General features: G+C 43.5%; 1 protein-coding gene across 1 annotated transcript in view; it reads right to left on the bottom strand.

Moving 5' to 3' along the window:
- The window catches only part of LOC124278024 (poly [ADP-ribose] polymerase tankyrase-2-like), a 169,620-nt gene that overhangs the window by 9,573 nt on the left and 144,923 nt on the right, over nucleotides 1-15,124 (bottom strand). Inside the window, exons 3-11 of the mRNA XM_046713759.1 lie at nucleotides 11,975-12,009; nucleotides 4,634-4,682; nucleotides 4,404-4,441; nucleotides 4,067-4,115; nucleotides 3,106-3,140; nucleotides 2,392-2,440; nucleotides 2,153-2,187; nucleotides 1,285-1,312; nucleotides 989-1,023 (exon numbers count right to left, since the gene is read on the bottom strand). Coding sequence (XP_046569715.1) covers nucleotides 989-1,023; nucleotides 1,285-1,312; nucleotides 2,153-2,187; nucleotides 2,392-2,440; nucleotides 3,106-3,140; nucleotides 4,067-4,115; nucleotides 4,404-4,441; nucleotides 4,634-4,670 — 306 coding nt within the window. The 5' untranslated portion in view covers nucleotides 4,671-4,682; nucleotides 11,975-12,009. The remainder of the gene's footprint in view (nucleotides 1-988; nucleotides 1,024-1,284; nucleotides 1,313-2,152; nucleotides 2,188-2,391; nucleotides 2,441-3,105; nucleotides 3,141-4,066; nucleotides 4,116-4,403; nucleotides 4,442-4,633; nucleotides 4,683-11,974; nucleotides 12,010-15,124) is intronic.

Below are 15,124 nucleotides of genomic sequence, written 5' to 3'. Positions count from 1 at the left end.
TCCCAGGGAAAACATACTGATGAAAGGCGTGTTCAGTGTTTGTGTTATGTTTGGAATATATTCCTGTGAAGGTGAAACTTGGTGTTTCCTGTGCGAGCGAGTGTCGAGGAGAACGAGTCAGATGGGAGTGTTATCATAACTCTCTTATCAAAAAGACCGCCTCCGTGATGTAAGTGTTTGAGCGTCCGTCCGGAGAGCAGAAGGTCACGGGTTCGATCCCCGACCGCGTCATACCAAAAGACGTTAAAATAAGGTACTTGTAGCTCCTTGCCTGGCGCTTGGTATTAATGGGTTTAACAAGGACTGGTCGGCTGGCAGTCAGTATAATGTGTCTGAGTGGGGTATTCATGCTTCACTGCGGCATGGTATCTCCGTGGGCTAGCACTATAAAACCAGTTTAAGTCAGGGCTGGTACAAGCAGCCACACATACCCATACACACGCATGCACGTCGTCATATGAGCCAAATATTCTCAAGCACGACGTTAAACCCAATTTCACCTCACCTCTTAAAAGCCATACAAACACCTACCATTCATCCCCTCGATTTGAAATTGATACAACAGAACATTGTGAAACTTCAGTCAACACCATCATTGATATATTTGCTTCAGCACGGAAATTAAGGTATCTGTGAGCGTTTGTGACAATTTATTTGGACCCTGCACTCGTATGTTTAATATAAACAGTACTATGGGCATTGCATTTGTGTATTACGTATGCCACAGATTTTAGAAACATGATATTCACAACAACAACAACAACAACCCCCCCCCCCAAAAAAAAACAAAAAAACCCCCAACAACAACAAAAAAACAAAAACAAAACAAAACAAAAAAAACAAAGAGATAACAGTAGAGCTCTGACATTAATAGGGACAGCACTGGTCGACAACCGTAATGAATGGGTGAGTGAGTAAAGTTTGACACTCTGTGGCAAAACATTTACACGTTAAATCCTCTTCAAAATGCAATATAAGAAAAACCTGCCTTTTCAGTGAGTGCTTTCTGATCATTCTTCCGATCTGAAAAAGACATGATTTGCGGTTGTATTTAAATGGAATCTGTGTCTATGCGATATTCCTTCATTTAACAACCGTTAAAACGAAGAATACACTGACTAAGAATATACACTGGACTTTCATCACCTGTGTAACATAAACCAGCTGTTCGGCCAGCGACATCATTATCAGTAACTTATTATTTGGGGTTGTTTTACTCAGTTAGTTGTGACGAATAATCCTGATATTACAAACAAGCAGCTTTGACTAATGAAATGAACAAACCTGAAAGGTCTTTTCCCAACTGAAGAACCTGTAAACAGAAACCGTGTATACAAGAATCATACCTCTTAGTGTTCATTTGAAACATAGTGTAATGTACGATCTGAGTGGACTATATCTGCTCCATCTACTGACGAAAGTCAACACACATTCGAGAGAACGATCTGCTCTAACCCGAGGTCAGACTTCACCTCAATGTGACTTCATAATTCTGAACACGCCATCAACGGAGTCAATATGACAGTTGTTAATAATACAGCCTATTACCAAAAAGGGAATACATGCTAAAAATGATCAGCCACTAACCTTATAATAAATCGAAAAATTGTACAGCCAACAGTTCTACGATAGCGGCTGAAACATGCCAAATCTGGAAGGGATCTGTTTACAAATTCCCCAAAAATGTATTTAATATTGTTGAGACTACTCTAAACCACAGGGACACAAGAAGCATTCCATCTCTTCAGTCCTCTATCTCTTCCGTTTTTCTTCTTTTTGAAGTTGTTTTATCAGCGCTCGGACATCCCTTGCGTTTAATCATCAGTACAAAATGGTTGAAAACTTTCAAAAACCAGTTAGAACAGTAACATCAAGCCAAAGTAAAAACCTATTTGATACTTTCAATACAAGAGCATCGTCTTTTATAGTGAAAAGAGATATCATCTGTAAACCCCCTGCGCCTAAATACGATGCAGTGTATTTGGATGAACTATTTGGTCTAGCGTTATTTGATAAAAGAGTTGGAGGGAGCTAGCACATTATGCGGCATTCATCTGAGCAACAAGACGTGACTTTCCAACACTACGTGGTGCTTTAAGTTCTATAGTAACCATAAAGTAAATGTTGAGGAAATCATGTGTAATAATCTTACCAAGCTGTACAGTTCCGCAATGTTATCCTTTTCAGCTATAAAATAGAATAGTATTGGTATACCTTGACATTAGCCAATAATAGAAAACAAGACAAAAGATTTTCCTTGTGCATAGTACGTGAAACAACCTAAATATATTCATGTGTGGTTACTGTCTAATTCATCTATTTACATAGCTGTATTTTCCATGTGACATTATTGGTCCGTACCTGACCTGAAGAACATGAAAATATTCTTACCTTTTACATCAGTGCCATATTTTGTGAGATTAAGTATCAGGTCCCGCACCTACAATTAATACAAGTAAATAACCTGAAGTCAATTGTCTCAGAATCGTAGATCCTGTGAAAACACGTATGGAGCATACAAAATACTCTATATTTTGTCAAATTGGTCAGGTGCTAGCGAAGTATCAGTCTCATTAAAATAAGATATCACATATGCTTGCCGGATATTCTTCCCTCAGTCGCACCCAGGAGGTTACAACCCTGATTGGTTGTATTGAAAGGTTCCCTGACTCGAACTGTTATCACAGGTGTCCTCAGATCTCTAATTGAATATGTCATTGTCAGTAAACCACAGCATTAACCTTATTGTATTGCTATCTATCTTCTGCTATGTTTAGGTACACTATGTTTAAATCCGTGAAGGTCCAGGTCAGAATATTGATCTTCAGCAACCTATGCTTGTCATAAGAGGCGACTAACGGGATCGGGTGGTCAGGCTCGCTGACTTGGTTGACACGTGTTATCGGTTCCAAGTTGCGCAGATCGATGCTCATGCTGTTGATAACTAGATTGTCTAGTCCAGACTCGATTATTTACAGACTGCCGCCATATAGCTGGAATATTGCTGAGTGCGGCGTTAAACTGAACTCACTCACTCACACTATGTTTAGGTAGTCTTCTTGAGTGACTTCACAATACATACATATAACTGTTGATGTAAGGTACCTGTTTCTCCAGGGCCGGGATGGCATTTGATGTGTCTGCAGATTGAAATGAAAAACATAAAGGGCCGTTATGATTTATGGCCGGTGTGTGTGTGTGCGTGCGTGCGCGCGCGTGTGTGGATGATTTTTATGGAGAAGCATGTACAATTTTGCATGACCACCCGTACAAATTATGTACAAAGTAAGTGACGCCCCCTGCAAGTCATATACAAAATCAATGACCCCCCTCTCCCTCCCAATATTTGTAAGCATATTTTTTAAATATCTTTACGTACAAAATTGCTGATCCACCCAAGAAACATGTGTACAAAATTGATGACCCCCCACCTCCCCAGAACAAAATGGGAGACTCATTATATCAATCAATCAATCAATCAATCAATCAATCAATCAATCAATCAATCAATCAATCAATCAATCAATCAATCAATCAATCAACCAATCAATCAATCTCTCACTCTCTCTCTCTCTCTCTCTCTCTCTCTCTCTCTCTCTCTCTCTCTCTCTCTCTCTCTCTCACACACACACACCAGCCATATATTATGATCTGTCCCTTAGACATGTTTTCAGTACACTTCATACTTGAGTATGGGCCTTATCGCCGTTGACTGTATGAATTTGTGAATAACAATGGTAAAAAACATTGACATCCGAGATGCAGGTGGTAACCATTGTGATATCAAGGATGTGTAATAATATTGTGTGTACTAACATTCCTTGATTTTGTTTGACAGCTGCTTACCTGTTTCTGGTTACTCACATTCCTATGAGCAATCATTGAGTACATCCATTAAATGTTTGGGTTGGTTGGTTTTTATATAGTCCCGTTCAATGATGAACATTGCTAGAATAGCTGCCACTAAACATCCCGTGAAATGTTGGAATAACTAATGACTGCTGACCGATTATACTTGGCCTGGCACCATTTAGCATTCATCGTGTCCACTAGTTATTCAACCTACCTTCAACAGTAACTTTGAGCACTTCAAGTCTTATTTCAGCTTCTTCAATCTGTAAATGTGACACAACCTCTCAGTGCAATCACAGATGTAGTATATCACATCATTAAGGGTTGATTCCTCAGTTGAAACTAATACAGAAGTTAACCGGGACTCAGTCCGTAAACAAACAACAAAGCAATGTCATAATATCAACAATTCCTCCCTGGATATGTTGTTTGCAACACTATATTGTATACGCATGTGTTAATACAAACATAACGCCCACAAAATAGCAAGATATAAGAATTAATGTTTTACTTTTTATGTTAACAAATATTTGTTAGAATTTATTAATTACCTGTTTCTTTAGTTCCGGTATAACGTTTTTCTCCAACTCTGTATAAACAAACAAATACTGCTGTCAGCTTTCAAATAATTTTAGTGATTACGTAAATGCTTAATTTCAACTATTTCACAACATTCAAAAATAATCTTTAAAAAGGGTGCACTTACAAAATCATTATTCCATTTTTTCCTCTTAAAACTGAGATACACAATTGACAAACTATCTTGTAGTTTGCTACTCACTTGCTAATTCGTCTTTCTCGAGTTCAATATCTTCCATCAACTTACGTATCTGGAACATATCTTACATATTTAGCCACATAGGATGTTGGATTACACTGTGCATAGGTAGAAGTACAAACCCGATCTATTGTGTTTAGTGAGTGAGGTTGTGGGTTGATCGACTTCTATGTTACTATGAGTGAGTGGATGAGTTGGTTGACTTCAGTGTCATCGTTTGTCTATTTAGTGTGCGTTCACTTTAATGCCACCTTCAGTCTTTTGGATGAGTGAGTAGAATGATGTATAAATGTGGATTTGGATTAATGCCAACTTCAGTGAGTTTATACATTGCACGTTATATGTTTAAAAGCTCAATTAGGTTTCAGCATCAACAAGTGGTCGATTGCATCACAGGCAAACTGTAGCGCAAATAGGGTTGCGCAAGCAGAGGGAAAATGACCAGTCTTCTTATATGCGAACGAAGCGAGCAAACGTTGGCAACGTACTTCCCTCGCTTCGGTTGGAAAATGTAATTTTCTGAATAAAATTGATATTTTATACTTATCCTGACTCATGCTTATTGCTTGTCTTCTTCCTCTTGCGAACGTTAGTGGAACACTTGTATCTTCTATTGAAGCTCCCTTCAATAAAAAACAGACGTATTGCTCAGGCTTATTGCTTGTAGAATCCGTCGGATTTGGTGGTGGGTCAAGCTACTTCTGGATTTCATGTAGAGATTTACGTCTTGTATACACTCCTATGGGGACTTCTTGTTGGCACTTCTATGTTACTGCTAGTCTCTGCTGCTACTGCAACCCTATACTTCAAGCTGTCACTGACGGGGGGACCACAATTGTTATGGTGGATTTTTTATGTGATTTTGCATCTCTTGATGCAAGCATCAAGTGGAGAAGCGACCCTTTCCTGTACGAGCATCCTTACAAGTACTGGGTCATATCACTTTTATGCTAGTCTGTCCTTAGACGTGCATATAGATTCTAAAGCTGAACTCTTCCGAGTGTAGGCTTTTGCAAGTCATGTGATAAAAGGGCGAGACTTCGTCTCAGCACCTTTGAGGGACTGTCAACTGTTGTGCAACAACCAGCAGGCCGAAATGGTGAATGCCGGAGACGTCCTCGGTGGCGATGTCCCTCAGGTAATGGTTGGCAAACACCATGTTCGATTTCAAATAGCAGCCATCCATTATCGTTCTGATAGAACAATTCCCATGTAGAGCGAGTGTTGACGCCAGAGCTCTAACTTCGTGTGGGTTGGAGGCTCTTGGAGAATCTAGTCCTGCTGCTTTGTAGGCCCGTAGTATGACAGTTCTGATCCAGATCGATATCGTAGTGCGGGAGACCTAGGTCTGCTTCGCTGTCAATATCGGGACGAAAAGACTCTTGAATTTCCGTCTCCTGGATCTTTGTAGGTAGATTTCCGATGCTCTGACTGGGCACAAAAACATGTCCTGTGTATCCTGTGACCCAAGGACTGATGATAGTGCTGGGACGTGGAATAGTCTGTCCGGTTGACCTGGCAGTTGATTCCCATCTCATCTCAGTCCCATATGCACGGTGTTTTGATTTTCATCAAATCGTGTTCTCTCGAAGTCCAGAGCATGTATTTCCGACATCCTTGCTGCTGTTGCTAAGGCGATCAGGAACAGCGTCTTCTGCGTCAAGAACTCGAAGGATGTCCTCTCTAATGGTTCGTAGACGTCACTGGTGAGATGTCGTAGAACTACGTTGAGGTCCCACGCCGGAGCTTTAAATCTCTGTTGTTGGTCCTCCAATTTAAAAGAGCGTAGTAAGGCCAGTAACTCTGGTACTTTCGTCAGTTTTGCACCTGTCCTCATGGAGATGACTGAGCTCAATGCCGCTAGGTAAGTTGAGAGGGTTGACCCTTTTAACCGCTTCGTTTGTCGTAGGTGACAAAGGTAGTCCGCCACTTGAGGGTGTGTCGCCTTTATGGCTGTAAAGCCGGTCCTCGCAGCGTATGTCTTGAAGCTTCGCCACTTGTCGTCGTACAAGGTGCGTGTAGACTTGCGTAGAGCTAGTGTGACTGCTTTCGCTGCCCTGGCGGAATATCCTCTCTTGTTCAAGCACGCCTTGATACAGTCCACACGTGTAGCCGGAACACCTCTGGGTTGCCGTGCGCCTGCTTTGTGTGAGGATGTACTAGTAGATTCGTCCACTCTGGTAGTTGCAGTTGAGGTTGTCCTAATTCTTGTATGAGAATGGGGAACCATATTCTCGCTGGCCAGTAAGGCGCGACCAAAATCAGTTGTAGGTCCTTCGTCTGGCTGATTTTCTGCAACACCCTCGGTATTAGAGCTGGTGGTGGAAACGCGTAAGCGTTTAGTCCTTCCCAGGAGATGCTTAGAGCGTCCGTTGCCCATGCTCGTGGATCTGGTATTGGTGAGACGAATGTTATCAGTTGATTGTTGAATCTTGTGGTGCTCCCATCTCTTGTATGATCTGCTTGAAGATCTCTGGATGTAACATCCATTCTGTTGGGGATGGCTGCGTTGGACGGGATAGTGCGTCTGCTATCACATTCTTGGCTCCTGGAATGTGGCATGCTCTTATGTGGATGTTCAGGTTGTCTGTTATGCTGAACAGTTGAAAGCAGAGGTCCAGGAGGTTCGCCGACCTTGTCGATCCTTGCCTGTTGATGTAGAACGCCACTGTGGAGTTGTCCGTATGCACCATCAGATGAGCATTCTCCAGAATGTTTGTCCAGTGGAGTATGGCGTTTAGTACTGCTTTCATTTCCAGCATGTTGATGTGCAGATCTTTCTCCTCTTTGGTCCATGTCCCAGCTGACACTTCGTCGTCGAGATGTGCTCCCCAACCTTGGAGCGATGCGTCCACGTAGAGATGCGTCTTGCACTCCGGCTCTGCTAAATAGGTGCCTCCGCAAACATTCGATCTCTGGGTCCACCATAGTAGATATGGGCGTAGTGCGTCCGGGAGTCCGAAGGGTTCCGGGTCGTCCAGATGAGCATTGACGAAGACCTGTAGTGGGCGTAGTTGTAGTCTCCCTCTGGCTGTCATGTCTTGCTGCGCGACGTGAGGAGACCCAACAGGGAGAGAGTAGAGCTGCCATTGTCGTTGTATTTGGCCACGGAGAGACTATGTAGAACTGTAGAGATCGTCTGTTGTATCTTGAGCCATCACACACCTCTGGTACCACACACTACACACGGTTCTGTGTTGTGATGAACCGGATTCCTAGGAACTGCAGGTCCTGTGTAGGTTCTAGGTCCGACTTGAGGAGATTCACTAGCCACCCCAGTTGTGTAAGCAGTCTGATGGTGAAGTCCAGTTGTAGTCTGAGATGCTTGGGATCTTGATGTACTTGAATCCCATCGTCTAGGTAGAATGCACTGCGTAGACCTCGATGATGTAGGTATGTGACTATGGGCTTCATCACCCTTGTAAACAACCAGGGGGCCGATGATATTCCAAATGGCAGGACCTTCCATTGGTAGTGTCGTCCGTCCAGTATAAACCTCAGGTACTTCCTTGAGTCCGGATGTACAGGAATATGCAGGTAGGCGTCCTGTAGATCTATGCTGGCCATGTAGTCCATCGGAGGGACGAGGTGTAGGAGTTGTGGTAGATGTATCATGCTGAACTTTGGTGGTCTGCGTAGATAATCTCTGTTGAAGGCCCTCATGCTGTAGATGAGGCGGAACTTTTCTTTGGAGTTTTTCTTTGGCACTAGGAAAACAGGGGAGTAGAATCCTGGTGAGAGCTAGTCCTGGTCCTCCACTTCTATGGCCTCTTTCTGTAGCAGAGATGTGACCGCTTCTCTTAGCCTCGCTGTCGAGTGGGCTGTGAGGTTCGTCTGTCAATGGCGGAGTTGCCGTCTCTTAGGATGCTGTATACAAATGGATCTTGAAGGATTCCCCAGTTTTCCCAGTAGTTTTGTAGACGTCCACCCACTTGTGAAGGTTGTACAGGAACGGCTGGGGGTGGAAGACTCCAGTCGTTCCAAACCCCTCCTTTATCGTTTCTGATCCTTGGCGCCTCTTGGTGCCCTGCCTCACCCGGGTCGTCCTCTAAAGTTACCGGCTGGGCGACAAAAGGAGTCCTTCCCTAGTCTGAAGGTGCTCATTTTCTTGTCTCTTGCCTTCTGGATGCCAGCGAACTTCGACTTGTCCGAGTAGCGATGGGACGTCTGCCTGATGATACTGGCTAGTGTATCGATGGACTTGATCATGAGGACTTCTCTGGAGTCTTTGGTAACTTCTTTGGCGACGTCGTCAATCTCCCCTGCGAAGATGGATGATGTCGACCATGGGGCTCTGTACAGCGACTTCGTGAAGCGTTCGCTCCAGTTGCAGGATGCCAGTAGTCCTTGTCGTCTCGCCAACGTCAACGCTGCTGAGATGGATGATAGATGGTCCGTCATAAACTGCTGGTCCTTCTTCTGCATGAGTAGAGCAGAGTAGATCATCCGGTCCTCCTCTGCGGTAGAGTCCTTGAACTTGGTGATGAGCAACTCATTCACTGCCCTGGATCTGTTTAGGCCGAAGAACATCCTTCTGGACATCGTCTCTATCTGTGCCAGCTTTTTGTCGTCAATCTTATAAGACTTGGTTCGGGCGTCGTTGATAACCTTGTAGTTATCATCGATCTCTTGTGCCTTCATGAAGGGGTCCATATTGTGTAGAGAAAACTTCTTAGCGTTGAACTGTGGAATATTCGGCGCCTGGGATTTCGTTGCCTTCCTGAAGGCTGCGTCCAAGTTCTCTGGAACTTCCGAGATGGGATCAATTGGCGGTAGAGTGATCGTGTCGACATCATCGTCCTTCATCAGGTACGTGAGTGCTGCATTCTCTTCCTTAGAGGGTGACGCTAACTCCAGTCCGTTGGCCATCCAATATCTTATCTCTGCGTCCGAGAAGATAATACCGCCATCGTCCTCTGTTTCAGGGGCGCTGATCTGGGATCGTTGATCATCCTCCGCTGGGGATCTGTGTGGAGACCTGTGCGGAGACCTGCGTGGAGACCTGCGAGGAGCCCTGTGTGGACACCTGTGTGGAGACCTGCACGGAGACCTGCGTGGACATTAGCCTGTAGAGCTGCGTCTGTAGGGCGTCTGTAGGGCGATCGGCGTGGAAGCGGCGTCTCTTGGTTTGTGAATGCCTCGGCGAATCCCTTGACGATCTGTGAGATTTGATGATTGTCCCTGAAGACCTGTCTCCGATGGCCTTCAAAGGCTGTTCATCTGCAGTCGTCAATGGAAGGCCTCTCCGATGTGTCGTCGGCGGTGGGTCCTTTGTGCAGGTCCGGGTCCTCTCTGCGGGTGGTGTCCAGGGCTGGTTGATCTCTTTCCTGCGCGAAGCGCCTCTCCATCATCTCCATTATCTGCTGCGAGAAACTGCTGCATGAAGGCCCCTGGGTTGAATGTCTGCAGTGATAGATGAGCTGCCCTCTCTGCGTTGGTAGCGATATGGTCCAGGGATCGCTCATCTGCCGTCAGTGTAGATACCTCGGACTGCGTAGATAACTGTGCTGATGTTACCGTTGCTGAGGCCTGCTTCTTCTTGGGGTAATGTATCTCCGGGATGATGAGCGGCAGCTCATCATAGAGACCTCTTTCCTCCATCGGGACAATCTCGGCCGAGAAAGTCCTATTCGTCTGCGCAGACGTCTGCCGTAGAGCTGCTCGCCGTCTTAGGGGGGTGTGGCTGTCTCTGCGTAGAGGATGGCTTCTTCTTCTTCGTCTGCGATGAAGGGATGTCCGAAGTGGCAGCCCTCTTCTTCAAAGTGGCGGACAACGTCCCACGCCCATCCTCCGAGGACATCTCTGGCGAATCACTGGAAGGAAGAGGGTCGTCTGACAGCAGCTGACACGTGAGGGACTCAGCCGGCTTATCCATGACTTGATTTATCCTGGCTTATCCATGACTGGATTTGTCTTTAGCACGCCTAAGTACACAGAAAACATATTTATTAAATTCAATATTGGTTAAATGCTGACAAAGGTTGCAGCGAGAGCTGGAAGTGCATGGTGTTGTGCAGCTAGGGCACAATGAATGCGGGTCTGCAGCAGAGAATCGAAATCTACAACGAAAACAGGTTTTCATGAAATGTAAACAACTGAACAAACACAGACAAACCCGTGAATAAACAGTGAAAATTACGAATAAATTTCAAACCATATTGTTGAAGGATACTCCTAGGAAGGTAATGTATAGGGTAATAACTAAGAATTAAAAGGATATAGTGCCGAAAAGAAGACACAGGCGCTCTCTCAACCGTCCACTAGGGCCAAGTCCGAGAGGAGAGAGCCACTGAAGCATAACTCATGGTGAGTAGCGTCTGTGAAGGGAGCCACTTTTTCCACGCGTTCAAAAAGGAGACAAGCCAGATGAGTCATGATAAGATAATATTTCTCATGGTGAGTAGTGATTTTCAGATTTCCAACCCCATATGTCTGTTTTATTCAACATTTTAAGGCCAATCGTGGTAGCTTCAATTAGAAGATACAAGTGTTCCACCATATGGAATACTTGTTGCGCTTCAGCCCAGGAAGGAGACAAGCAATAAGCATGAGTCAACAGATAAAATTAGGAAAATGGTATTTCTTTTTTAGTAACAGGATGTTTAGGGTTTATCTATACCTAAGTACTGAAGGTAATGGAGAGATTCCTTTAAGACACATGGGTTAGTGTTTGGGGACTGCCCCAGCATTGGCCCAGAGTGAAAGATCTACTGATAAGAGAGAGGGAGCGAGCGTGAGAGTTTAAGACAAAGACAGAGTGGGTGTGAGAGCAGACAGGGAGAGAAGCTATACTGAGAGGCTGCTCCATGTGCTTCATCACACAGAAAGTTAGGAATACGGAATGAACTGGATAAACTCTTTTGTGTTATGTTGTTAGACTCATCCCACTTGGTCACACAAAAGTAAAGGCTAAATACATTATTGCTTGTTATCAGGGACGTTGGAAGAGCTGTCTTTGAGGTTTCGAAGACAGCAACATACTGTCTGAGGGACGTCTCTCAAGTTTCCCCATGTATGCTACAGTAGAAGAGGCAACACTTTGTAGTGAGCTAGCCTTCTGGAGGCGGAAAAAGCAAGTTTTGACGGGACCATTTGTCTGCAGATCTGATATAAAAGACGGCCCTTGTCCAAAAACCACCCTGGCCTTAAAGGTGATGGTCATGATGTTTGCATGTCTACAATACAAACGTATGTTTGTATATTCTCACACACTTGGGTGGGAGAGGGTAGGGTGTCCTGGCATGGTACTATTTTGTGGACTGGCTCTGTTAACTCTAGACGTGCTTTAGACAACTTCGTATATTCTTTATACTTTGTATATACATCTGTTAGAATTGTATTTACCTTCTTCTCGATGTTTTGTATGTCCTCACGTTTATCTGAAAATGTAACAGATCTGTCAGTCATTTCCTCTATAGGCGATATTTAAATAAATACACATTATATTGCAACACTTAAGTTCTGATAAAAAAGTCTGAATACCATATGTTTGTTGTTGGATCGTTTCCACTTCCTCTTTCAGTTTCTCAATCTGAAATTCAAAATATAGATACATATGTTTATATTTGACAGTACACCATGGATACTTTCGACAATATTCACTTTGCTTCAAGTGGGTGTAAGATCATGAAATCAGTAGGAAAATACATTATCAGTGGAGCAATTGACTCGTGACACTGTATCAGGTCACTCAGTGAGACACGCAGGCTTATCTTGAAAGTCTTCGTTTGAACATTGTATCTATCAAATTGTAAAGGACGTGAAATGCTGAAGCAAGTTTGTTATGTTTTGCTGTGCGGCTACTCACATCTATTGATAACCCTGTAGGCCTAAATATAGAGCAGACATCAGCTGACCAATGGGTCATCAGAAATGCGGTTTCATTCGTTATTTAACACGTGCTGTTTCACAAGGGACCCAGTGTGGTATAATGCATATATTTCCCTAGATCTATGTTCAATAGTATACACTTAAGAATTGAAACTGATACTCTACACTGAATCTAAACAGAACATCAAACATTGTTCATAGTCAGAAACTGTATCATTATTTGCCTTGCGTTTACTATACATTTAGGGAAAGAAATGTAAAAAAAAACAGGCATAAGATTATTAGGGTGAACATTCAGGTCATTGTAAAATTTTGGATCATTAAACTCATTCTTTCCTTGTTTGCATGCAATGAGTGCGTCACAGAATTGGGAAACGGAGAAAACGGACCCCAAACAAAATTCGAGAAAACGACCATGGAGCTGAAGAGAACTACATCCGAACATGGCAAAAATGGCCTCTGTGCCCAGAGAAAACGGCCAACATAGTCGCACTAAGACTTTTACGTCTAAGATAACATATAATTCGACGGGAACTACACACCTTCAACTCCAGATTTTGGACATCATCTCTTCTCTCTGTTGATAGGAAAATCAGTTTTAAATGGTTATAAATTTCAATTAAATTCATATATGCTATTAATCTTTTATGATAAAACATATTTTAATTTATGCATCACAGATCTTGTTTATATGACACTTTCGCAATTGTGATGTTAGCATGGATTGACATACAACATTGACATACAACTGACGACATTTTACTTTCGTTATCGGCCAAGGCCTCTATCACAGCAGCTCTGTTTCTTCTTGCTACATTTACCCCAGCCTGCAATGTCCCAAAACTTACACGTGGTGAACAGTCGTCCAATAACGTGTGGAGGTGGAATAGTTTCTGTATTTGTTTAACCGGTCCCAAAGGCAGTTTTATCCCACCACAGTTTTCAGGCAGTCATCCATTTTCGGTGTATTTACATAACGAACTAAGATGGAACAGATGTGGAAATGTTTTGATGGACACCTACCTCGTTTTTGACGCTCCTTTACCGACAGTTGTCCGCGCAAATCCCGGAGCTAAAATACAAAACCATGTGTGATTATTTCAGATCATTAAAACAGATTCATATTTTCTAGTCTCCCAACTCTCCCTGACACATCCCTGAAATTCATCCTGCGGAGGGCGATGGGGTAGCCTAGTGGTTAAAGTATTCGCTCGTCACACTGAAGACCCGGGTTTGATTCCCCCGTGGGTACAATGTGAATATCCCATTTCTGGTGTCCTCAGCCCGCCGTGATATAGCTGGAATATATCTAAGAGCGAATTAAAACTAAACTCACTCACTCACTAACCCCGCAGATGGAGGGCTTGTCTCTCGAAGTGACATTGAGTTAATTGAGCTATACATACATAACTCAGAAACGTTGCAAAATTTGCAGCAAAAGATCGCGAGAGTAGTTTGCAGCTGTGAATATATACTATACATAGGAAAGATTTGAATTTTAGGAAAATGTTTGACACAGACCGCTTCATGCTAAATCCCAACATGTGGGGGAATGGTTGCCGACGACAAAACGTTTGTAAAAAGAAACTCTGAACAAAAACGTAACGTTACACTTACGCCTGTAGTGAATTGCTGTAGTGTAATGCACGTGCATCATGAAATTGTGTATCACCTTGAGCTGAAGCCTATGACTGTAGGCTTTAAAAAGCCACATCAACCATACTCCAAATGCATTGCTTTAAGCCACTATAGACGACAAGAGAATGAAAAGACTGACAGAAGTTCAACGCCACAACGCCATTGGCCGTTTACAAGGACGGGAATCGCACCACGGGATGGCAAGGCCAGGGCTCCAGATAAAATTTTAACATCAAGAGTACGTACTCCTTAATTTTTCAATATAGCAGAACTGGGAAAGTAACAACTGAGAGTAAATTTAGAGCACTGAATGGAATGTAATGGTGTATCAGTTTTCTTGTGTTTCGTTTCATATAAGCACCACAACATTGCTACTGTTGTGTAAACAGGTCAATATATAATAAAACAATACTTTTGCAGATGAATACGTCTGATAATGATTCTAAGACCGCACAGCATTGCTGTGGTGTGTATCTGCTACGTTTTCTCATTTTTTCCTTCTCATCGTGCGTATTTTTTATCCGTACATACGCTGATACGGCACTTAACTGGAGCCCTGCATGGCACTTCAGCGTGTTCAGAAAGACCATCTCAAACCTATGGACCCGATACGACAATACTGGGAGTGTTAATGACTGACACAGGTCAGGTCGACCTAGAGATACCACCACAACGCCCAGGATCCGGTTGAGACATCTTCTCATTTACACCATCATCTACAACAATCCAATTCCTGGACTGCGGCATATCTCCGACCAGACAGTGCGCAATTGTCTACGGGAAGCCAGACATTTTGCCAGAAGACCAGATCAGTGTCACGTCATTCCTTCCATCAACGTCAGCGTTTGATTTTTGGAGTATGACAATGCACGACCTCACATTGCACGTGTCTGACAGGACTTCCTCCAGCGAAACAATGTTCAGCTGTTACATTAGCCTTCTCGATCACCCGATTTGTCCACCATTGAACATCTATGGAATACTCTTGATCGACGCTTGCGCCACCTCAGACACTACAAGAACTGC

The sequence above is a fragment of the Haliotis rubra genome, unplaced genomic scaffold (genome assembly GCF_003918875.1).
Source record: "Haliotis rubra isolate DU_JTF1 unplaced genomic scaffold, ASM391887v1 Scf230, whole genome shotgun sequence".
Taxonomy (NCBI): domain Eukaryota; kingdom Metazoa; phylum Mollusca; class Gastropoda; order Lepetellida; family Haliotidae; genus Haliotis; species Haliotis rubra.
This window is presented reverse-complemented; position numbering and strand designations above follow the sequence as displayed.